We start from the raw sequence: 25,623 nt of genomic DNA, 5'->3' as shown, positions 1-25,623 counted from the left end.
GCCTATCAGTTGCCAGATTGTACGGTTGGAATCAGGTACCTTGGACATTCAAAGGCAGAGAAAATAAATATTTGAGAGGCTGTGGGCAAGGGGCTCCCACTCCAACCCTCGCCAGGAGGCATTTTGTCCAAACTCAATCACTTCACTGGTTTCTAAACCCACTCTGTAGTCCTTATCCCTTTTTCCTTTGCATTGTTCTCTACCTGAAGAACATTTATCCCTGCATTTGGAAATCCTACCTGTCTTTAAAAGCTCAGTTCAAATGTCACTTTGTCCGGGCAAAGTGACTAACAGTGTCTGGTCCACAGGATAGTCTCCCTTTGTTCCTCCCTCCTTCTCTACTTCCTGGGGTACTTATAACACCTGGCACATTGGGCCTTGTTTCCCAAGGGTATGGGCCTCTCTCAACAGAAAGTGCTCTCCTTGAGAGTACGACCTTACTCAGTCATGGGATACCCACAGTGCCCAACACACAGTGACAGGCAGTGATGAGGGATCACAGCAGCATTTTATACACGAAGCTCTTTGCAGGAAGGACCAACACTGCATGGCTGGTGAGAAAGAAGCCCTCTGTGATTCAGTATCAAGCCCTGAGGTTTCTGCAGAGCACTGAGGGCTTTGCAATAAACAGTATGAACACATGTGTGCCTGCTAGTCCTCACATGGCCCCACCCTCAGGCATCCACAGCCCTTGTTATCTCTAACTCCTCTTCGTGTTAATCTTTTTCATAATAATCATTGTTTTATAGCCCCTAGATGATGATTAACGGTGAATGCCCTCGTAGCCAAACTCCCAGGTATCCCACAGGCATAAGCATGAAAAGTCTCTTTTAGGGAACGGAGAAGTCGTAAGCTTGACCACTATTGTAGGGACAGCAAATAGGGATTCTAGGATACCAGATACCAGGCCCAGTTCAGCAGTTTATGTCTGTGGGGTCAAGTGCCATGTGGGCTGTGGTGGACCGGTCCTGTGACCAGGATGAGGGTAGAGATAGGCAGATGGGGTGAGAGAACTCCCGCCCCAACACGGGTGACTCTAGATTAGTCTTGAAAATTTTTCCCCCTTCTTATGACACCCCCTTGGGCTCCTGGGTAGCCCAGCTCTGGATGGCAAGGATAACAGATGTTTGCTCCAAAATCTTGGGGCTTCATGTTATGCTGGGTCCCTCTGGAACATGGACCAGCCCAGCCTTGCAGAGCTTAGAACCCAAAGCTTCCAATTCTCTTTCTACCAAAGTGGAAAATCCTGAAATTTAGGAATAATCATTGCAATCTTCCCAGTGCTCAGTGACCATGAAGGAACAGGGGCATACAATGCAGATGGATGAGGGGGTCCTGGGTGAGGAAATAAGGTCAGTTATCTACCCTCTCGCTCCATGCCCAGGGTCACTTTTGCTGCCCCAACTCCTCACCTCTCCTTGCCCTCCCAGCCTCTCTTGACAGCCCCCTGCCCCTCTTCCCTCTTCAACCTTGAACAGCTCTGCTCTCTGCCCTGCTCCTCATCAAAACCTGCTCTCACGGAAGGACCTGGCAGGTTTTTCTTATAGTTGAGGGCATAGTATCTCCCAGGATCATTTCTGTTATCAGTGTTAGCTTTATTATCAATTATCAAGCAAAAACCTTTGCCCCTCCAGAGTGAACTTCTCAGCCCTCTCAGCAGCTTACTCTATTTCTCACACAAAAAGGGAAAAGGAAAAGGAGAAAGCAGTGGAGGAGGAAGTGGAGAAGAGAGGAGAAAAAAATCCACAGTGCAGGTGGAGGAGAGAGTGAGGGTGGTGGAACCAGGAAGACCCCTGACTGCTAAAAACCCATTCTGTGGTTTTGAAAGACCAAACATATCAGTAGAGGAGGCGTAAGCAATAACGGAAGTGGGGAGATGAGGTTTTAACAAGACCAGATAACAATTTGAGGGCTGAGAACTCATTCAAAGAGCTTGTATCAGAGCCCCCCAGCCTGAGAGCAGAGAAGAAGAACTTCTGTGCTGAGGTAAAGAGTCCTGCTGGGGGATGGGGACCTGGGGTCCAGGAGGAGGGATGAAACCATTGACAGAACTGTCCAGGCAAGAACAGGCTTCCAGTGAGGTCCCTGAGGAACCTGTTTCTTTGTTTCTTTTGAAATGTCTGTTGCCCTCATGAGCCTGGTGGGGAGGAAGCAGGAGTGTTACTTGTGCCCTCTGGGCCAGCATTCTCACTCTTTTCCAGCAGCTTTCAGGGTCACTGGCCCTATCCTCACTTTCCTCAAACAGGAAAGAGCCACACTGTGTTCATGGGTTGCTATGAGTTGGAATCAACTCCACAGCAACCAGTTTTGGGTTTTGTGGTGTCCCTGGGAAGGAGATCCTTAAACCAAAAAACACTAGCTGCCGTCAAGTTGATTCCAACTCATAGAAACCCTGTAGGACGGAGTAGAAATGCCCCATAGGGTTTCCAAGGAACAGCTGGTGGATTTGAACTGCCAACCTTTTGTTTACCTGTCAAGCCCTTGACCACTGCACCGCTAGGGTTCCTGTAATCCCTTTAAAATAAAAAATAAAGGCTGCTGTCAAGTTAAGTCTGGCACATAGCACTGCCCCAAAGGGTTTCCAAGGAGCAGCTGATGGATTCAAATTGGCAACCTTTTGATTAGCAGCCAAACTCTTAACCACTGTGCCACCAGGGCCCCTGTAATCCCTTCTGCTACTCTAAATCCTTCAGGTGCTCATGGGGCATGAATTACAATGGGTAAGGGTTTCTTACAAATAAAAAGGAAACAGAGTTCTTGGGGGAAAGTTACCAAGGTGTGAATTACATTCACAGCTGGAGCCCTCCAGGCGTGGCCTGGCTAGGAGCTGGCCCTTGTAAGGCACCTCCAAGGGAACTTCATGTCTCTGAGCATGTGCTCTGAGGGTAATACAGAAATCAGAGACTTCTGGCCACTGGCATGTTTATGGCAGAGTAAACCTGGGAATTCCAGGGTAAAATCAATGGCTTAGGGATAATTTTCCCCAAGTTCCAAAGCTGTGCACTTTTAGTTGAAAACTTCTGGCTTAGGAATCGGGAGATGTGAATGCCTCAGTTTCCACCTGCAAAAAGAGGAGCCTTGTCTTCAGGGGTTCTCGCTCCCTCCCACCCCCCAACCCCCCACCCCCCACCCCCCACAGCCCCCCACCCCCCCAGCCCCCCAGCCCCCCACCCCTACCCCCCCGCCCCGCACCCCTAGGCGGCTCAAAGGGCCAAAGGCTGGTTGAGTTACTGCAGGGAAGGGGTGGAGAGTCATCTCCGGCTTCCGCTGGAAGGCAGCACGCTCTAGCGGTCAGATTGCAGAAGCAGTGGTGCTGCTCCACCTGGCCCTGCCTGCGCTCACACCAGGGTGATCTCCCCGCACAGACGCCAAGGTCACCCTTCCAAGAGCATCTCGGCCCCATAGTCCCCCTCTCCCCTCTACCCCTGCTTAACTGCCCACAACTGACTTACACGTTCTGCTCCAACTCAGCCCTAGGCACCGCGAAGCCAGTCCACTTCTCCTCGGAGTGACCGGCTACAGGAGCACCTCTGAGCCCGTCTGCCTTTCTCTTCTTGGAAACTGTCCCCACCCCGCCCCCCTTCCATCCTGCTGCACTAGTCGTTCAGGAAACACGCCTGGAGAAGGGATCTGACCTTCTCAACATCTCAAAGCTAGCTATTGGCAAAGCCAGGACTGGAAGGCAAATCTTCCCTGCCCACTCCCCGCCTTACTTCTCCCACTAAATCTGTCAAGCACCGGATCTCCGAAGTTGGCCTCACTCTATTGCCGGCTTGCAGCCTGCTCCAAATCCCTCATTCAGAATTTCTCCTTACCTATTCCTTGATATATTTGATGACTTTATTATTGTTCTTATCACAACCTTTGTGTTGCAGCTGCTTGTGCATGGATAGAAGGCGTGACAATCTCAAGGCAGATAGGGGCAAAGGGAACGCCAAAAGTTAGACCAATAAAACTTGGGTTAGAATCCTAGATTCCCCCCACTTACAAGCTGTGGTCTTAAGCGAGTCACCATGCCTCTCCAAGCCTTCATATGCTTAGTATAAATGATATATTTTTAAAAAATAATAATAGTGCTGTTTTATGGGAACTAGAGACTGCATTTAAGATGAGCCCAGGTGGTGCGGCAGACGGCAGTGGTTAAGGGGGGACTGCTAACCGAGAAGTCAGCAGTTTGAACCCACCAACCCCTCAGAGGGAGAAAGAATTGACGGTCTGCTTCATGAAGACTGTTACAGCCTTGGAAACCCTATGGGGCAGTTCTACTCTGTCCTGTGGGGTCACTATGGATGGGAATCGACTTGACCGCAACAGCTGTAGAGACTGCGTTTAACCACTAACATGGTCAGCCTCTGCTGTTTTAGGCATCGTCTGTATGGTATGGTGCCTGACACATCACAGTTGCTCAGTGTTTGTCAGATATGCCCATTTATTAAGAGCTGAGCACAGTGCCTGGCCCAGGAGCCTAGGAAATTTGCCTAAGTCACACAATTAGCAAGTTTTAGAAGCAAGATTTGAAGACACACAGACTGGGTCCAGAATCTATGCTTTTAGCCACAACTCTGGACTGAATAGGAAGCCTGGGTGGCACAAGCTGTTTGCAATTGGGTGCTAACCTAAAGGATGGTGGTTCAGCCAAGAAAACCCTATGGAGCAGTTCTACTCTGTAACACATGGGGTTCTCCATTAAGTTGTTAACATCAACAACAACTGGACTGAATGAATGATTGCAGTCCTTTATTTTCCTCTTCAAATCAAATGAAGCTTTTTAGCTAGACACAAAGCATGTCTCATGTTTCAAGAGTCAGCAGGACCTTCTTGTGGAGACATGATACAGCCTGGTGTGCCACACAGGAGAGGTAGCTCCAGGTAGAGGCTAGGGAAGCAGCATTAAGGGCCGTATCACCAGCCGCTGCTGGGGTTTCTTGTCAGGATTGCGACAAATTTATAGATAAATAGAGGGAAAATAAACAATTGTCTCTATTTAGATTTTCTTTTATGTTCCTTAATAGCACTTTATCATTTTTATCCTGAGATTCTAACAGAAACTTGGTTATATTTTTTCTGGGCATTTTGTTGTTTTTGCTGTTATGAATGGGATTTTTTTCATCTATCATATTTTCTGACCAGTAATTTTATCTAGGAAAATTAATATTTTTATGCACTTATAAGTGAACACCTTGCTGAATTTTATTTTATTTACATGTTAATTTATTATTTTTTGCCACTTTTAATTATAATAAAATTCCATACTGTGGATATACCATAACTTATCCAATCATTCTGTTGCCAGAGTCTGCCTGTTTCTCAGTTTTTTGGTATTATATACTATGCTGAAGTGAAAAACCTTGTACACATATCCCAGCACACTCATGCTTTTATTCCTGATAGAGCCAAAGGTACGAGGGTATGTAGATTTTAAATATTCACAAATAATGCCTACTTATTTCCCAAAAGCTCATAAATAATGTATATTTCTCCCTACAGTGAGTGAGTGTTCCCCATACCCTGATCAGAATTAGATTTATCTCTCTTTCATTTATGTTCATCTAATGGGTTCTCATTCTGAAATTCTGTAACTCTGAATTTTTTTTTAATTTGTGCTTCCCTGACTACTAGTAAGATGGAATAGCTTTTCACTGCATTTTCTCTTTTATGAACTGCCTATTCAGATATCCTACCTTTTATTGTTTCTAATAATTCTTAATCGTCTTGGGTTTTCCAGATGTTAATTATATTATGTATATATAATGATAATTTTTTCTAAATATTTCCAATATTTATACCCCTTACTTCATTTTCTTGCCTCACTGTAACAGCTAACACTTCCAGAACAATGTAAAATCATAGAGATAATAGTGAACATCTTGATCTTGCTTTCAATTTAATAGAAATCTCCTCTATTTCACCACAAATATGATGCTGGAATTTTATTTGAGATATTTCTCTATTTTATTGAAGATTATTTATCCATTACCATTTTACAAAGGACTTTATTGGGAATGAATGTTAGATTTTGATCAGAAGATTCCTGAACTAGTGCTATCTGGGAAGACAGTACCAAACAATTTTCTCAATTTAGTTTTCCCTCTTTTTGAGTCAATTTTTGTCATTTGTATTTCCATAGTATATTGTTTATTTCAACCAGATTTTCTAACTTTTTAGCAGAGTAATAAAAATATATACCTTACATAAAAATATATATTTTTAAAAAACTCACTGGCATCAAGTCAATTCTGACTCATTCTTTGTAACTTTTAGTCCCATTATTTTCCCTTTGTTTCTCCTAATTTTCATGTTCTTCTTTTTGCCCTTTGTCAGCTAGATAACTTAATTTTATTATGGGTTTTTTTTCCTCACCAAAGGGCCATGAACTGGAATTTAAAGGATGCTTAAGAGTTTGTCAAACAGAGAACAACAGAAAGACATCTTAACTGTTTTCCGTTCTCTGGATCATATTCAATGGCTGGGGTTTACTGGGGTTTACAGATAGCTGTTCTTATCTTTATGCTATTATTGGGTTTGCGCTATTATTCTTTTATTATCTTCTTAAGATGGGCACTTAGGTTATTAATTTTCCAACTTTTTTCATTTCTGATATAAGCATTTAAGGCAATACATTTCCTCCTAACTCATTTTCTGAATCTCACAAGTGTTGATGTATAGTATTTTCATTATCCTTCATTTCTAAGTATTTCTTAATTCCAATTATGGTTTCTTCTATATAAAAATATATATATACAAAGGGTTATTTCCAAATGAATAGGGATTTTTTTTTAAAAAAACGAAACTTTTCTGTTTTTAACATCCAAGTCGATTGCATCATGTCAGAGGGTCTGGTCTTTATGATACTGATTCTTTGAAATTTGTTGAGGCTTGCTTTATTGACTAGTACATGATCAGTTTTGTAATGTTCCAGAAGTGTTTGAAATGAATATGTATACTCTAAAATTTTAGGTGGAGAGATCTCCATATGTCTATTAGATTAACTTATTGTTATTTAAACTTTCTATATCTTTTATTTTTTTGTCTGCTTGACTTACCAACTGACGATTTCCAATTTTCCCAGATTCATACTTCGTACATTCCAGGTTCCGATTATTAACAGATGTTATTTTTTGTCTGCTTGACTTACCAATAGTTGAGGAAGGGATGTTGAAATCTGGCTATTATTGTGGATATTCCTGTAGTTCTTCCAAATAATGCTTTATATAGTTTGAGGCTATTCGATTTTTTTTTTTATACAAGAGTATAATTATTGTACTTAATCTTGGTGAATTAAATCTTTTGTTACCATTAAGTGATCCTTTCTATTTCTGAAAGCTTTTTTTTCTCCCCTGATGTTAATATAGGTATGCTCGCTTTCTTTTGTTTAGTATTTTACTCACATCATTTTCTACTCTTTTATTTTCCACCTTTCCATGTCTTTATGCTTTAGGTATTTCTCTTATATGCAGTATATTGCTGGACTTTCATTAAATTAAATATAACAATCGGTCTTTTAACTGGTTGCCCTATTTATATTTATATGATTGCTGATATATTTAAATTAGAATTATATTTTTGTTTCCTTTTCCTTTTGAATAAGTACTTCCATTCCACCTCTCACATGGAATTTTATCCTAATGTGATATAGTTAATGCTTGAAGGTATTTTCGATTATCCCATCATTTCTGCAATAAAAATATGTAAGTAAATTCAAATTAGGTGTTTTAAATTTCCTGTGATTATAATGTTGTAAATTTTCTTTTTAAAAAAGCTGCCTCCTTATTAATATGTGATTGAACAAACAACAAATTTTGGTAAACATAATACTTCAACATTTTATACAATCTTAAGGGATGAATTGGGCTTTTTGAAAAAATTTAGTTTATCTATCTGTAGATAAATATTACTTTTGGCTGAAATAAGAAAATGTTCAGCATCAGTTATATTTCTACTTACAGATGTCAGTGTTGAGATATAATGCTCACATAAATAAGTAAGAATGAAAGAAAATTTTTACTTTTTAATAACAACATCATTCTATTCTTTGAACTCTAAGTCACACAGCAAAAATTACATGGTGATCTATCATTACAGGTGTGTGTACGTGTTCATACACATATATATTTACATATATTCTCACACATATGTTCTGTCTTAAATTTTTTTAATTATAAAAGTATTACAGGCTCATGATAGTAAGTCAAACAATTTGAAATATGTAAAGAAAAATTAATGCTTACCTACTCCCCCCATAATACAACCCTCTGGTAAACAATATAAAAAATATGCAGTGCACCTTGTACTCCTTTCTCTGTGTGGTCTGTAAATAAATATAATAAAATTTCCTGACTATAATGCAATGAAACTAGAAATTTACAACAAAATCAAAATAAAAAAGACTACCACCTTAAAATTATAAAACATTCTCTTGGTTCAAAGAAGGGGGAAAAAAAGGAAATTATAATATAGCAAATAATGGTAAATGAAAACACCACATATTAGAATTTATGGGGATCAGTTAAAACAATACTAAGAGGAAAACTCATTGCATTTCATATTAACTAGCAAAAAAGAATGGAAATAAATAAATTAAGTCTCTAACTCAGGAAGTTACAAAATGAGAAAAACAAATAAATCTAAGGAAAGTAAATGGAGATAATTAATAGTTTTCAGTGTGGAAATCAATAAGAAAACAGAAAATGGTACAACCGATACGTAAACCAAGAGCTGCTTATTTAAGGAAAACAAAAATAAAATAGACAATCAATTTACTAACCTAATAAAGAAAAAAAGAGGAGAAAGCACAAATACACAAAATAAAGAAAGAACCACAGATGCAGAAGAAACCTAAAGAACCAAAATATTACTTTGTTCAACTCTATGGATAAATTATGGATAAAGTAGATAATTTTCTAAGAAAATAAAATTACCAAAACTGGTTCCAGGAAAGAGAGAAAACTTAGTAGATTAACTACCAAGCAAAGAATACAGAAAAATTATTGAAGACCTAACTTACCCTCCCTAACCCCTAGAAAAGGACATCATGTTTGTAAAGTGGAGGGTCAGTGAAAACAAGGAAAATCCTCCATGAGATGGATTGACACAGTGGCTGCAACAATGGGCTCAAATATACCAATGATTTTGAGGATGGCTTAGTACCAGGTAATATTTCATTCTGTATACATAAGGTCACTATGGTCAGAGCCAAGTTGATGGCAACTAACAACAACTACAGAATTCTACTAAACTTCAAAAAAACAGATTATTCCAACGCTGTAGAAATTGTTCCAGAGCTTTAAAAAGAAGAGAAATTTCCAAATTCTTTTTGTGAAGTAAGCATAGCATTTATTTCAAAACCCAAAAAAGTAGCACTAAAAATAAGAAAGAAATAAGTCATATTTGAGAATATTGAACCAAAAGCACTAAATAAAATATCGTGAAACAGAATTCAGCAGCATATTAAGATAATAATATACTATCAACAAATGGGTTTGTTTGTTTTTAGGATTGCAAGGATTCATCAATTTTTAAAAATCTATTAACATAGATCACCATAGCAATGTATCTATAAGAAAAATCATAAAATTTTAGTTTATGTTAAAGACAATAAAACATTCAACATTTATTCTTGACATGTTTAAAACTCTTAATGAAAATAGAAATAAATACATATTCCTTAACATAATAAAATACATCTCATCTCCAAAGCTAACATTATACTTAATGAGAAAACAATGGAAGCATGCCCCATTAAACTCAGAAAAAAAGACAAGAATTCATTATTACCACTGTTATTTAACATTTTCTGGAGGTATTAGCTAACACACTTAGACAGGAGAAAGAAATCAGAGATATAAAATTAGAAAAGGAAGTAATTATTATTTATAAATATGATTACATAACTAGGAAATCCAAGAAAATCAACTGAAAAATTATTATAAACAATGACAGAATTGAGGAAGGAAAGGTAGCTGGGTAGAAATGAATGTATAGTAATCAATTGCCTTTCATATATGAACAATAATGAAGAGTTAAAAGATATAATGAACAACATAAAAGATAGAAGAATGATATAAAGATACAAACAACAGTTAAAAGATACAATGGGGAAAAGATGACATTTTCAAGTAATGACAAAAAATACTGTCATCGGTAGGTGCCATCAAGTTGGCTCTGATTCATAGGAACACTAGGTACGACAGAATCGAACACTGCCCAGTCCTGCACCATCATCACAATCGTTGTTATGCTTGAGTCCCATTGTTACAGCCACTGTGTCAATCCGCCTAGTTGAGGGTCTTCCTTTTTTTCCCTGACCCTCTACCAAGCATGATGTCCTTCTTCAGGGACTAGTTCCTCCTGACAACACGTCCAAAGTATGTAAGACGAAGTCTTGCCATCCTCGCTTCCAGGGAGCTCTCTGGCTGTAGTTCTTCCAAGGCAGACTTTTTCCTTCTTCTGGCAGTGCAAGGTATATTCAAGATTCTTTGCCAACACCATAATTCAAAGGCATCAGTTCTTCTTCTGTCTTCTTTATTCATTGTCCAAATTTCACATGCATATGAGGCAATTGAAAATATCATGGCTTGGATCAGGTGCACCTTAGCCTTCAAAGTGACATCTTTGCTTTTCAACACCTTAAAGTCTTTTGCAGCAGATTTGTCCAATGCTATACGTTGTTTGATTTCCCTGGGTGTTGATTGTGGATCCAAGTAAAATGAAGTCCTTGGCAACTTCAATTTTTTTTTTTCCATTTATCACGATGGTGCTTATTGGTCCAGTTGTGAGCATTTCTGTTTAAGGTGTAATCCAAAACTTTGATCTTTGGCAGTAAGTGCTTTAAGTCCTCTTCCCTTTCAGCAAGCAAGGTTGTGATATCTGCGTAACACTGGTTGTTAATGAGTCTTCCTCCAAACCTGATGCCCCGTTCTTCATATAGTCCAGCTTCTAGGATTATTTGCTCAGCCTACAGATTGAATAAATATGTTGAAAGGATATAACCCTGATGAACACCTTTTTTGATTATAAACCACACAGTATTCCTTTGTTCTGTTCCAACAATTGTTACCCACGACAATTGCCTTTGCATAGTCAATAAAACACTGGTAAACATCTTTTTGGTATTCTCTGCTTTCAGCCAAGATCCATCTAACTTCAGCAATGTTATCTCTTATTCTGTGTCCTGAATCTGGCTTGAATTTATGGCAGTTTCCTGTCAAAGTACTGCTACAATTATTTTTGAATGATCTTCAGCAAAATTTTACTTGCATGTGATATTAATGATACGGTTTGATAATTTCTGCATTCTGTTAGATCATTTTCTTTGGAATGTGCACAAATACGGGCATCTTCCAGTCGGTTTGCCAAGTTGCTGTCTTCCAAATTTCTTGGCATAGATGGGTCAGCACCTCCAGTGCTGCATCCGTTTGTTGAAACATCTTGATTGCTATTCTGTCAATTCCTGGAGCCTTGTTTTTCACCAATGCCTTCAATGCCGCTTGAACTTCTTCTTTCAATATCATCAGTTCTTGATCATATGCTACCTCCTGAAATAGTTGAACATCGACTAATTCTTTTTGGTACAGTGATTGTATGTATTCCTCCCATCTTCTTTTGATGCTTCCTGCATTGTTCAGTATTTTGCGCATAGAATCTTTCATTATTGCAGCTCGAGGCTTGAATTTTTTCTACAGTTCTTTCAGCTTGAGAAATGCTGAGCATGCTCTTCCATTTTGGTATTCTAACTCCAGGTCTTTGCACATTTCATTATAATACTTTGTCTTCTTCAGTTGTCCTTTGAAATATTCTGTTCAGCTCTTTTGCTTGTTACATTTTCTATTTGCTTAAGTACTCTATGTTCAAGAGCAACTTTCAGAGTCTCTTCTGACTTCCATTTTGGTCTTTCTTGCTTTCCTGTCTTTTTAATGAATTTTTGCTTTCTTCATGTATGATGTTCTGATGTCATCCCACAGCTCATCTGGACTTCAGTTATTAGTGTTCAATGTGTCAAATCTCTTCTTTTTTTTTTTTAATAATTTTTATTGAGCTTTAAGTGAACGTTTACAAATCAAGTCAGTCTGTCACATATAAGCCTATATACACCTGACTCCATACTCCCACTTACTCTCCCCCTAATGAGTCAGCCCTTCCAGTCTCTCCTTTCGTGACAATTTTGCCAGTTTCTAACCCTCTCTACCTTCCTATCTCCCCTCCAGACAGGAGTTGCCAACACAGTCTCAAGTGTCCACCTGATACAAGTAGCTCACTCTTCATTGGCATCTCTCTCCTACCCATTGTCCAGTCCCTTCTATGTCTGATGAGTTGTCTTTGGGAATGGTTCCTGTCCTGGGCCAACAGAAGGTTTGGGGACCATGACCGCTGGGATTCCTCTAGTCTCAGTCAGACCATTAAGTCTGGTCTTTTTATGAGAATTTGGCGTCTGTATCCCACTGATCTCCTGCTCCCTCAGAGGTTCTCTGTTGTCAAATCTATTCTTGAGATGGTCTTCAAATTTAGGTGGGATATAATCAAGGTCGTATTTTGGCACTTGGGGACTTGTTTTAATTTCCTTCAGCTTCAACTTAACTTATATATAAGCAGCTGATGCTCTGTTCTGCAGTCAGCCTCTGGCTTTGTTCTGACTGATGATATTGAGCTTTTCCATCATTTCTTTCCACAGATGTAGCTAATTTAATTCCTATGTTTTCCATCTGGTGACGTCCACCTGTATGGTCACCATTTACATTGTTGAGAAAAGGTATTTGCAAAGAATAAATAAGTCATTGGTCTTGCAAAATTCTATCATATGATATCTGGAGTCATTTCTATCCCCAAGGCCATACACAAAACATATTAAATACTCAGAAATAATCTTAAGAAATGGATAAGATCTTTATGAAGAATACTTCTAAACACGGCTGAGAAACACATACACCAATACACAAGACTTAAAAAATGGAAAGGAATATCATGTTCTTGGATAAAAAGAGTCAATGTCATAAAATTTTTAATTCTCAATTTAATTTAGCCCAATTAAAAAAACACCAGTAGGATTTTTTCTTGGTGGTGGTGAGGGGCATGGGAGGGGAGAAATTAGACAAGTTTATTATAAAAACCAGATTAAAAAAAATAAATAGAAAAGCTCTGAATAAAGAGGGAGATTAGATATGAAAACATTCTAAATATATGAAAATAATTAAGACATTTTAAATAAAATGTTAATAAATATAAAATTATAATTTTCTAAGAATTAAAAATGTAAATTTACTATATTTGTCAAGCACATGTATAATGGATGCCCAGAAATAGATATGCATGCACACCATGTATATGACAAAGATGGCATTACAAATCAGTGGATGAAAAGAAGCTTTCTTTACTCAACTAGAAGTATTGGAATGACTGGTAGATAACCTGAAAAAAATTAAGTTAGATCCATACTTCTTCACACCTGCCGCCAAAAAAAATTCCACAGGCCAAAATTTTAAATGAAAAATTAATGGTATTAGAAAAAACTATGGGAGAATTTTTTTTAGTCTTGGGGTGGGAAAGGCCTTTATAGCATGTCACAAAACCTGAAAGCCATCAAAATAAAGAACGCACTGATAAATTTAATGACATGAAAATAAAAAGATTTCTCCCAAACAAAAATTGCTATAAAGAAAGTTGAATGACAACTAGAAAAAATACTTCCACTTCCTATCACAAAGGCCTGATCTTTGAACATATAAAGGCCTCATTCAAATCAATCTAAAAACACCACCAACAACAACAATCCAATAGGAAAATGGGCAAAGGATATGAACAGACATTTCGTAGAAAGGGAAGAACAAATGTCTCTTAAACATAAGAAAACGTGCTCAACCTCAGTCATGGTAAGAGAGCTGTAAATTATAACAATACTGAGACCATTTTCATCTCTCAAATTGCCATCACATTGTCAGCATGGGTACAAGGTAAAAGATATTCCCATACATTGCTGATGAGAAGGCACATTGGTGCAACTTCTGTGGAGGACAATGTGGCAACATTTCTCAAAATAGCAAATGCATGTACTCTTTGACCTAGCAATGCCACTTCTAGAGATTTATCATGTGCAAATTGACATATGTACAAGTTATTCATTGTACTACGGTTTGCAAAAGACTGGCGATAACCCAAATGTTCATATTATTTATTAAGGAATCTATGTAAGTAAATTCATATAATTATGAATATTGTGCAGCTATTTTTAAAGAGAAAGTTCTTTATGTACTAATACGGAATGATCTCCAGGACATATTGGTAAGTGAAAAAAACAGTGTACCATACGCTATCATTTGTTTTTTTAGTTTTGTTTTTAAAGAAAAATGTGGAATTGTTTATACATACATAGAATATCTCTAGGAGGATCCACAAGAACCTGGCAATATGGGTTGACTCTGGGAAAGGGTATTATGTCACTGGAGGGTGGGAGTAGGAAGAAACTTTGCTCTGTATATCCCTCTGGACTTTAATTTTGAACCTGTGACTGTAATTACCTACCCAAAATATTATAAACTACAAAAGTGTTTAAAAATATCAAAACATATAAACACATTTAGAAAGACTTTAAAAAAATAAAAATGTATTTATTTCATATACCCAAACCATTGCCCCCCCACAGGACAGAGTAGAACTGCCCATATAGTTTCCAAGGAGCATCTAGTGGATTTAAACTGCCAACCATTTGGTTAGCGGCAGAGCCCTTAACCACTTTGCCACCAGGGCCCCATCATACAAATGTAAATTTTCCTTATGGAAAAAAGCATTATAAACAAAGCCAAGAGAGAAACCAATAAATTGGGTGAAAATATTTGTAAAAACAAAAAACACAGATGGGTTAAAAGCTCTGATATAGAGAACGCTCCTAAAAGGTGATTTAAAAAACGCGAAGAACATGAACAGGCAATTCACAGAAGAGGAAATACTAATGCCCAATAAATATATGAAAAGATCCTCAACCTCACTAGTCATGGAAATGCAAGATAAAACAACAGTGAGATCTAATTTTTTATCCATCAGACTGGCAAAAATATAAAAGACAGATAATATGCAGTGCCGGCAAGGGCATGAGGAAATGTAAATTATCAAGAATTCTTTTTTAGAGAACAATCTGATAATATGTAGTAGAAAAAAATTTTAATGCTCATATTTTGTGACCCAGCAATCCAACTTACGAAAAAATGTAGCTTTTAGTGTCTTCTTGTCTCTCCCTTTTTCCCTCTTCTCCTCATACACTTCATTTGATTTACTTTCCTGTCTCACTTCCCTGCCAGGTGGACTCTCGTACCCAAGCCCTCCTCCACCTCCATCAGACTCCAGCCGATGGCCACTAGAGGCTGGAACAGGGAGATGGTCTTGAAGCCCTGGAATGCCTTGCCTATTAGGTCCCTGTCTTAGTTTGCTAGGGGGCTGCCATTAACAAAACACAATAAAGTGGGTGGTTTTAAAGAACAAATTTATTTTTTCACAGTTCTGTAAGTTATAAGTCCGAACCAGGGTCTTACCATTGTCAATTCCTTCTGGGAGCTTTGAGAGAAGAACTTTTCCATGACTCCCTCCTAGTTCCTGGTGGCTGCCAGCAATCCTAGTTCCTTTGCTGATTACAGATGCATCTGCCTCTGTTGTCACATGGTCTCTGTCCTCTCCTGGTATTTGACTCCCTTTTTATAAAACACCATTCAGAAGGGATTAGGATTAGGATCCACCCGATTTTGGTATGACCTCACTTAACTGATAACAAAAGAAAACCCTGTTTCCAAACAAGGTCACATTCACAAGTCCAGGGATTAGGGCTTCAACATACCTTTTGAAAGGACACAATTCAATCCGTAAGACTCCCCCTGTGCTTTCAGGAAAGTGAGGCCAAGGACATCACCAGAGTCAACATCTGCTTCAAGTTCCCAGGGCTGCTGACAATGTGCAAGACACTGACAGCACTTGGTAGAGGCTGCTTTGCCCTGGCCATCCTGCTGGCAACTGTGGACATCCAGCCTGGAGGTGAGGACAGACTCCCAGAGAATGCTGGGCCCATGACAAGTGATGGACTCCAATATTTTTTTTCTGGTGGGGAAGAAAAAAAAAACCCTATGTTTTCTTGACACTTGTGAAAGGGTAAAAAATATAGTTTCTTTTCCTTTTTTGTTGAAACAATTAATTCCCTCCCCATCAGACATTCTGCCTCTACTATGTGTTACAGCCCTGGAAATCTGACAGTCTAAGATTTCATCAGGTTCTTACAGATTATATGCTTGGCAGAATGGATGCCTAATAAACATTTGTTGGAGATACAAATGAACAAATCTAGGAATGAATGGAAGCTGTGAGTTTATTTAGTCCGTTAGCTCTCACTTTCCAGATGAATAAACTACTGCTCAAAGGAGTTGTTAACTTGCCTATTGTAACATAGCCAGGGACAGAGCTAGAACTTGGGTTTCCCGTCTGCTGGGGTCACTGCCAGGTCATGCTTCAGTCCTTCCTTGAAGACCTCTAGTGATAGACAGTAGCTATGGTGGGATTCAAGGGACTCTACCTGCCTCCCATGGGTAATTTTTCCCTTCCCATTCTAGGATCCATACACATCTCCGGTTCAATTTCCCAGAAAGGAAAGCAGCTAAATTTAACCTGTACTGTGTGGCATAAGAAAGAAGAGGCTGAGGGTTTTGTAGTGTTTCTGTGCAAAGACAGGATTAGGGACTGTTCCCCTGAGACCAGCTTGCAGCAGCTGAGACTTAAACCGGATCCTAGGACGGATGATGTCAGTGAGAGATCATCCCAGTTGGTGTTCACCATAAATCAAGTCACGCCATTGGATAAGGGGACCTACCAGTGTTGTGCCAGAAGCCAGAAGCCAAATATCCACCTTCAGGGCCACTTCTTCTCCATTTTGGTCACAGGTAAGCTCCTGATACCTCCGATGCCACCAAGTGAGGCTGTGAACAGGGTTGACAACTGGAGACATTGGTGGATATTTCAGGTCCTGGATAGGCAATCTCCTTGGGGAAAGTCCTTGTCACTACTTAGTCCTATCCCATGATTCCCACTGGCAGATGTTGTCTTTCCTCAAAGCACTCACACAAAGGTAATCTCATTCTGTCTTTAATTTTAAAAATCCGACTAGGGTAGCAATCCCATTTCTACTGAGGGAGACTCAGTCATAGGGAGATGAACCAAATTTTCTAATGCTACTCACTAACCAGTGCCAGTAAAAGTAAATAACCAAAAAACCAAACCCATTGCCGCTGATTTGATTCCAGCTCATAGCAACCCCATAAAACGGAATAGAACTGCCCCACAGGGTTTCCAAGGAGCAGATGGTGGATTTGAACTGCCAACCTTTCAGATAGCGGCCGAGCTCTTAACCACTGCGCCACCAGGGCTCCATAAAAACAGAGAGAGATCTGAAACTTAGGCCTCCTCACTTCCAATTCAGAGCTCTCCCCAGAGATGCACCTATGTTTTTTAAATACAGACACTGCCCTTCTGGTTGGGAGAGAGATGGATTTGAGATAAAATGGATAGCTGTTATAAGAAGAATTTAGTTGCAAGAAACAGAAACCTGCTCAAGTTACCAGGGATTCAAAGGAGGGGGAAAATAAAGCAAGAAGTATAGCTGGCCCTGATGAGTTCCATTTTCTGGAATCAGAAACCAGAAAGCCAACAGGTCACCAGCTATTCAGTCTCAATCTCATGGGGACAGCAAGGACTGTCATCTCTGCATCTCTCCTTCATTCTCTGCATACTCCCCCTGCTCCATTACTACTTTGACATGGCCAAAATATGGCCACTCCAGTCCCAGCTCTATGACTCCCTCGTTTCTGTACCCAGCAAGGAGTGACTCTCTGTTTCTATATTCCAAGACAATGGAGTAAGTCTTCAAACATCTGAGAGAAAATTATGTTCTACCTAGAATTCTATACCCAAACTACCATTCAAATGTGAGGAAAGGCCCTGTCAGGGATGCAAAGGAGGCCCTGGGTGGTGCAAACAGTTAAGCACACTACTATTAGCCGAAAGGTTGGCAGTTCAAAGTCACCCAGAGGAGCCTTGGAAGATAGGCCTAGCAATCTGCTTCTGAAAGGTGCCTGCTGCCTTGAAAACCCTATAGAGTTTTACTCTGCACACATGTGGTCTCCATGAGTCAGAATCGACTTGATGGCAACTAACAACAAACATGCGATGACTCAAAAAATTTGACGATCATGTGATCATTTTAAAGAAGCTACCACATGATGTGTTTCAGTAATATAAGGAAGTGATCCAGGAAACAAGGAATCTAACAAGGGTAAGGGGAGAAGAGAGTTCTAGAATGAAAAAAGGCAAAAAAAAAAAAAAAAAAAAGACCAGAAGAGAGCAAGAGAAAGAAGGGTCTGGAAGGAACATCTCAAGGAGAAAATGGAATTGATAGATTATCTTTCTGAAAGCTCATGGCAGATGTGATGAAAAGAATTAAAAATATGGATATGGAAAGCTCTGCAAGTAAAATAAAATCATGTGATCATTATCTCCAGGAAAAACACAAAGTTTTACAAAAGGAAACAATCGTAGTATACAACTTGACTCTGCAATAAATAAAATTTATGGAATCCAAATAATGTAAACATTACCAATTTAACTAAAATTTGTGATCAAATTGTTTTGGGAGGATGCAGAGAAGGGATGTGGTCGGAGGTATGAGAGAGCCATATCCTCATCTACTATAACAGGAAGTCAGTAGATAATGTCTAAACTTCATCAAGAAGTAACAACATGAGAATATTATTTAGGAATATGGCAAAACACCTCAGAGTTGAGAGTGATTGAACTTCTAGGGAATGAGGCTAGGAGGATGAAAAGACACTGCTACTATTCTTTATATGGAGCCCTGGTGGCACAGCTGTTTAAGCCATTGAATCCTAACTGAAAGGTCAGTGGTGCGAAACCACTAGTGGCTCCAAGAAAGAAAGAAGTGGGAGTCTGCTTCTGTAAAGATTTCCATCCTTGGAAACCCTATGTGGTCACTATGAGTCAGAATCAACTCAACGACAGTGTTTTGTTTTTTTAAACTATTCTTTATGAGCTTTTAAACACTATCTTGCTTCTTAATGTTAAGAAAAATAAAAATGCTCCCCCTCCCCCATAAAATCCTGGCCCAGAGCCTTTTAACAAATGTTTTTATCATGTTACTTGTTAAATTTTCTACTTCAGTCTAGTTTGATTTATATTTTCTTTCTCCCTTCCTGTTTTCTTCCCACCTGACCTATCTATAGCATCCAGCACTTCTATTAATCTCTCCTTCATCAAACTCTCATTTCTATTGGCTTCTGTGATGCTGTACTCCCCCAGTTCTCCTACCTTTCTGGCTATTCTTTTCTCTCCCTCTCTAACCCTTTTCCTCCTCCCACCTCCCAAACACAGGCATTCCTTAAGACTCATTCCTCACCACTTCACTTTTCTCTCTACAATCTTCCCCATGTTTTCATCCACCTTCATGATTTAAACTAGCACCTCCTTGCAAGTGACCTACAAATCAACTTCTCCAGCTCTACCCTCTTTCCTAAGTGTTAATTTCACATTCCCACTGACAACTGGGCTCCTATCACCTGGATACCCTACCATCTGCTCAAACTCAAACCTATTCTCCTGAGACCCTTACTTCTGTCCATGAATTCTAACAGTCACTAGGCTTAAAATTTTGGTTCCTCCTGTTTTCTCTTCCTCCATCCAGTCAGTTACTAAGTACTACTAGTTCTTTCCCACATTTATTCCTTTCTTTCTAACAGTGCTTTCCAGGTCTTCATCACCTCACACTTAAAATACCCCAAATAGCATCCTAATGGGTGTGCCTCTTGAGATCACCAACTGTGTCTCATTTATTTTTATATCTCCCACGCCTACTTCATGGTTGGGCACTTAGCTATTGTCTAGTAAATGGTTTGTCAACTCTACTGCCTGCCTCCAATCCATTCTACATACTGCCACCAGACTTACCTTTCTAAAATGCTAATTTATACATGCCAAGCCACCATTCAAAGAGGCTCAAGGATAATTTGTGTAAGTTCAAAAGGCCATGAAGATTAAATGAAATAATCAACACGCTACTTAGCACAATGCTGGCACACATTAAGCACTCAGTGTTAAGTTCACCTAGCTAGTAAATGGTGGATAAAAGTCCAGATCTATTTCAAAGCCCAAGATTTTAACTTATGCTTAAACTGGTTGGCCCACTCCGGAAGACAGTTTGTAAATAAGATTTGGGAACACCCAAGTCCAAGTGGCTAAGTCATTTCTACTGTGTCTCTGGCAAGGCTTCCAGTTTGAACCTACCCAGCACCGCCTCAGGAGACAGGCCTGGCGATGTGTTTCCAAAAGGTCACAGCTTTGAAAACCCTATGGAGTAGTTTTATTCTACACACATCGGGTCACTATGGGTCAGAATAAACTCACGGTAACTAACAACTGGCAAGACTTTAGGGCTCCTTCAAGAGCCTCTTTGCATACACAGTGCCTGACACACAGTAGATTGTGTTTATTGCTGCTTATGCATATCATGGAAACACTGGTGGTATAGTGAGTGGTTAAGAGGTACAGCTGCTAACCAAGAGGTCAGCAGTTCAAATCCACCAGGCACTCCTTGGAAACTCTATGGGGCAGTTCTATCCTGTCATATAGGGTCACTATGAGTCAGAATTGACTTGACGGCAACGGGTTTGGTTTTGGTTTGGTTTATGCACATCATCACCACCACCTACAAATGTCAAAGATACTGATTTGGGCAGTGACTTAGGCTGGGAGGTGTCCATGGAGATCATAAAAGAGATCATCTCTGAGGATGCAAAAGGAGGTTCCGATGATTTCTGAAACCCTTCCCTGACCCACTGACTCTCTTTTGAACCAGAGACAGGAAACTACACGGTGACGGGACTGAAACAAAGACAACACCCTGAGTTCAGCCACAGAGAGGGTGTCCCCAGTTCAGGCTTCCTGCAAGAAAAGGCCTGGGTGATGCTGGTCACCAGCCTGGTGACCCTCAAAGGTATGTCCAAAAGAGCCTTAAGCACTCCAAGCAATGAGAGTGCTATACCTCTCCAGCCCTGGTTATTCTTCAGGAGGGGGAGACTGGAAAGGAAGCCCAAAGTGCAAGAGGAAAATGCTCCTCAAGCCCTGGCTGTGCATTCAGGAAAGCATCAAACCAATCCGAGTGCAAAACTAGTCCAATAGGACTAAAGACGTCACAGTATCTAGAGGAAGATACAAAAATGGGATTTTCCATTTTTTTTTTAGGACGTCAGGGCTGTTAGAAAAGAAGGTCTGTGGGAGAGGCAAGTAAATAAAACTGCCTCTATTGGTTAAGGCACTCAACTGCTAACTGAAAGGTCGACAGTTCAAAGCCATCAGCAGCTCCATAAGAGAAAGATATGGCAGCGTGCTGCTGTAGAGATTTACAGCCTTGGAAACCCTATGGGGTCACTATGAGTCAGAATCGACTCTACGGCAGCTGGTTATCATGTGAAGATGAGCAAGGCAAGGGACAGACTTGGTCTGGAGGTGGACTTTGAACAATACAGCTCCTCAGCAAAGGCTGATAGCCAGACTGAGGATGTTAAATGCTTGCTGCCGAGTCCTCTGAGTACCATCTATCAATACAGATCAGACTTTTTTGCTGTAACAAAAAAAATCGGAACTTGCAATGATTTGTCATTATGTTTTTGTATAACTACTAACTGAAGCTGGATTTCGCCTGTCCTTGGCATTCCTAGTTTCATTTTATTTAAGCTTTCCTCAAAACAATCACAACTATCAGTTTGAGTGCCCCCAGAAGGTAAGCTCCATAAATGCAGTAACTTTGTCTTGTTCACTCCAACAAAAAGAAACTATCAGGTACATGTTGTTGTTACGTGCTGAGTCAATTTTGACTCATAGCAGCCGCATGTTACAGAGTAGAACTGCCCCATGTTTAATCTTTATGGGGAGAAGACTGCCAGGTCTTTTCCCTCATGGAACCCCTAGGTACACTGAGTTTGAACTTTCAACCTTTTGGTTAGCAGCTGAGCACTTAACTGATGTGCCACCAGGGCTCCTACTAGATACATAAAAAAAAAAGTAGGCTGCTAATAAAGTTCTCTGAAGAGTTTGATTCTAAACCTCATACAACAGGCAAGGATCCCTTCATTACTGATAAGGAAACAGGCACAAAAAGGTTTAAGTGTTGCCCAAGTTCCCAGCAATCAATACAGGTCCTTCTCCCTCTAAAACCCTGTGCTCTCAGTAATTACCCCCTACATGCAAAGCACCTCTCTCTCACCTCCTTCACTGCACCCCCCATTCTGAGACTGCCTCTTCCCATTTACAGAAAAAGGCCCACTTAACACTTGTTCATTCCAGCCCTTTAACTACGAACCATCAAACGGAAACAGACCTTACCTGGATCCTTGGCAAGGACCTGTCAATGTAAGCCTTGTGCCAGTTTTCAGGAGACAACCGGTGATTATCAGGCAAGCTGTCTGACCCTTTAGACTTAATTTTTTACTAAAACTAATTTCCCCCAGAGAGTGAGGCTACTCTGTTATCAGTAAAATAAACTATTTCTTCGTGAAGAATAAAAACTCTAATGAAAAGAAATTGAGTCTAGCCATACAACTTACTACCTTTAACTCCCAAGTTAGCTCAGGGGAAAAAAAAATCTCTAAACTCTTTTCCCTTTTTCAGTCATGTGCAGAGGAGAAACAACTTCTAAATCCAATGTTATGTTTTTTTCTGTATTCAATTTAAGTAGCTTCAGAGGTTTACAAAAGAAAAATAAAAATTAAAGCTAAATATTTGAATAAACAAGAAAATATTCACTACATGAGCTTCCTTTCCTTTATCCTCCTCCCCCAACTCAAGGCTTAGCAGAATTATGACAAAAGTAATGTTTAGTAGAATAAAAAGCATACAAGTTTTCTCAGGCCCAGAAAGGTCATGTAAATCAAATTACACTTACATGTGAGGAAAAGGATGAGGGAGTTTCCTGGTTCTCTGTGCTTCCCTCAGCTCAGGAAGCTAATTTCAATGAGTATCCATGTCCTATCATTGTGCCAATCACGCAGCACTCACTACACGTGTGGGACCTACCTTAAATGTTCTGAGTGGCATTTACTTCTTTGACCTTTCAGTAAAGAGAGATCAAAGGCTGGCTTCCCCCCCACATTCATGAGGGTCAGTTAAATTTGCTAAGGTTTACAACCCTAACTTCAACAATAAGACACAACATGTGTTACATTCCTTTCCTTTGCCATTCCCTCTCTAGTCACCAGGGTTTATCAAATACATATCCCAGGTCAAATCAGACTCTTTATTACATCAGAAAGTTTGCTGTTATTCTAAACCGTGAGACAGTAATATAAACCTTCTTTCTTCTACAGCTTTGTAAACCTTGTGCCAGAAGAAACCATAAAAAAATTTACAGCAAGATAAATCCTGACGCTCTTTAGCTTGGTATCTTTCACCTTACAATATACAGAGAAGAAAAAAACAAGGCACAGGGGAAAAGATACTAAATATGCACGAATCTGGGGAATATAAGGTGGGGGCACTGCCACAGTAAACCTGCCTTTCTTTCTACCTCAGTCACCAGTAAATAAAAAGACTAGCTTTATTAAAAGTGGCTGGGATGCAGTTCTGACTCAAATATTGGATGAGTATATGTTTTTGTACCTCAGTACAACTTTTTCTCTGCTGCCCCCACCCCCAACACATACACAACACAGTAAAGTAAATAAGCAAACGAAACAAAATCAAACACCATTTTTTTTTTTGGAACAAATGTTTATTTAACACTGTAAAAGGAGGAAAGAGGGAACAAGCAAAGATAGGTATGAGAGGAGAGGAAGTAAGCCAGACCCCAGTGACTGACTTGGCATGAAAATGAGGAAACGAAGAGAGGCCTTGGTGTTCGAAATCTCTTGAACATCCACACACAGCACTGCTGGAGGAAGATTTGTGCAGACCAGGTTCACCAAAGAATGGAACTGTCCAGCTTCAACTAAGTTCTTTGATCCTAACCTGTCAACCTCTTTGAGCATCTCTCTTTTTAAATAAACGCCCGTAATAGTCTTTGCAGCCTTTTCTTTTCTCCTAAATTCACACCTTTTGTCTTTCTCTTTGGACAGATGACTTCCTGTCATAGTTAGCAGAGAGGAGGGGGTAGGACATTCCTGGAACTACATGAATAATTTAGCTGGAGGTAACCTGCAAGCAATAAAAATGAAATAAAGACCTTACCTGTGATCCAAGGACTTGCCAAAAGCAGAAGCTAAGGTTATGGGAACAGAGAGAGAGATAACGCTGAAAAAGGTAGGTAAGACCTTATTAGGGATAGTCTTGGACCTCAAACTAAGGAACTTGGGACTCTGTGTCCTATGGTGGGGAGGAAAAAGAAGAAAAAAAAAAACTAGGCACAGAGTCTAAAGACAGGGATTCAAATGCTGGTTCAGCAACATACCAGTCGTGTGCTTAGGCAAATGAAATTTTGCGATGCTATTTCTGTTTACTTACTGTAAAACAGGACATCGCCTACTCTATCTTCTGTTTCAAAGGATCATTCTGGGGACTACACAGAAGTCTGGAATTTGAAGCCAGGGCCATTTGAATTCTGACTTCAAAGCTAACTTTCTCCACTACATCACATTTCCTTCCATCTGTTGATACATGTTTTAGGTATGTTAGTTTTTTGTTTATAACGAAACTTTAAGCTCACGTAGGTAAAGATGTCTTTTGCTTCCCTTTACTATTCGAAGAATCTTCCGAAATCATTCAGTATTATACAACCACAGGAAGTCTCACAAAGAAGGCAGGCCCCGATTACAGCAGTAGTTTCACCCACTGTGCTATCCTAATTATAGTCCACATATAAAAATCTGCATAAAGGACACATGATTGCTGCCTAAACTTATTGAGAAATTCAAGAGCAATAGACTATTAGCTGACTTGAACTAAGCAGAATAAACAAAGCAACCGTAAGTCAAAAGCCCTACTTCCAAAGAACTTATTTTATTTATTCTGCTTATCTCAAGACTCAGTTCAACAGACATTTGAAATACTTATTATTTTGGCTTTCAAAATGTACTGATACAATTGATTTAAAATAAGCCTATAGGTTCCCGTGCATGAGTAGACAGTTTTCTGGACACACATGTTAAGCCCAATTTATATGAGTGATTCACAACCCATGGGCTTTGAACCTCTGCAAGGTCCTGGGGTTATTACAAAGAAATCCGTATAAGCACTACTTTCAGTCTGAATAAATAATATCTCTTACAAGTATGTATACAGTATATTTCAACTGAATTTGGATACTGGTATAACTAGTAAGACAAACTGATTTAAAAGCATTACTGAAAACACAGCAGCTTTTTGTAAAGTATACTAAAAATACAGTTATCATTTTGTTGGGAAAGAGTCTAATAATTTTTGGACCTTAAAAAGGGTCCCTCTTATTAGAAAAAGCATAGAACCACACCTACATTACATGATTCACACATCTAAATGTCCTAGCTGAAAGAGGAAAGATGACAAACAGACTCTATGTCAACAGATACCATCTAAGGGCAATCTGGCAACAAAACATAAAGCTTATATGTAGAACAGCTTAGAGTT

General features: G+C 39.5%; 1 protein-coding gene across 1 annotated transcript; it reads left to right on the top strand.

The window, feature by feature from the left end:
* Positions 1-1,904: 1,904 nt before the first annotated feature.
* Positions 1,905-24,075, top strand: CD160 (CD160 molecule). Its single transcript, XM_049879902.1, has 5 exons — positions 1,905-1,986; positions 15,864-16,008; positions 16,578-16,904; positions 20,885-21,022; positions 23,391-24,075. The coding sequence occupies exons 2-5, from the start codon at positions 15,927-15,929 to the stop codon at positions 23,396-23,398; spliced, it is 555 nt and encodes a 184-aa protein (XP_049735859.1). The 5' UTR covers positions 1,905-1,986; positions 15,864-15,926; the 3' UTR covers positions 23,399-24,075.
* The last annotated feature ends 1,548 nt before the right edge of the window (positions 24,076-25,623 follow it).

This window comes from Elephas maximus, chromosome 3, assembly GCF_024166365.1.
Source record: "Elephas maximus indicus isolate mEleMax1 chromosome 3, mEleMax1 primary haplotype, whole genome shotgun sequence".
Classification (NCBI taxonomy): domain Eukaryota; kingdom Metazoa; phylum Chordata; class Mammalia; order Proboscidea; family Elephantidae; genus Elephas; species Elephas maximus.
This window is presented reverse-complemented; position numbering and strand designations above follow the sequence as displayed.

Bases quoted from the DNA above. Each gene is read 5' to 3' on its own strand.
- CD160 (XM_049879902.1), top strand. From the start codon at position 15,927: ATGTGCAAGACACTGACAGCACTTGGTAGAGGCTGCTTTGCCCTGGCC. The intron at 16,009-16,577 runs GTGAGGACAGAC...TTCCCATTCTAG, and splicing joins TGTGGACATCCAGCCTGGAG to GATCCATACACATCTCCGGT. The intron at 16,905-20,884 runs GTAAGCTCCTGA...CTTTTGAACCAG, and splicing joins CTTCTCCATTTTGGTCACAG to AGACAGGAAACTACACGGTG.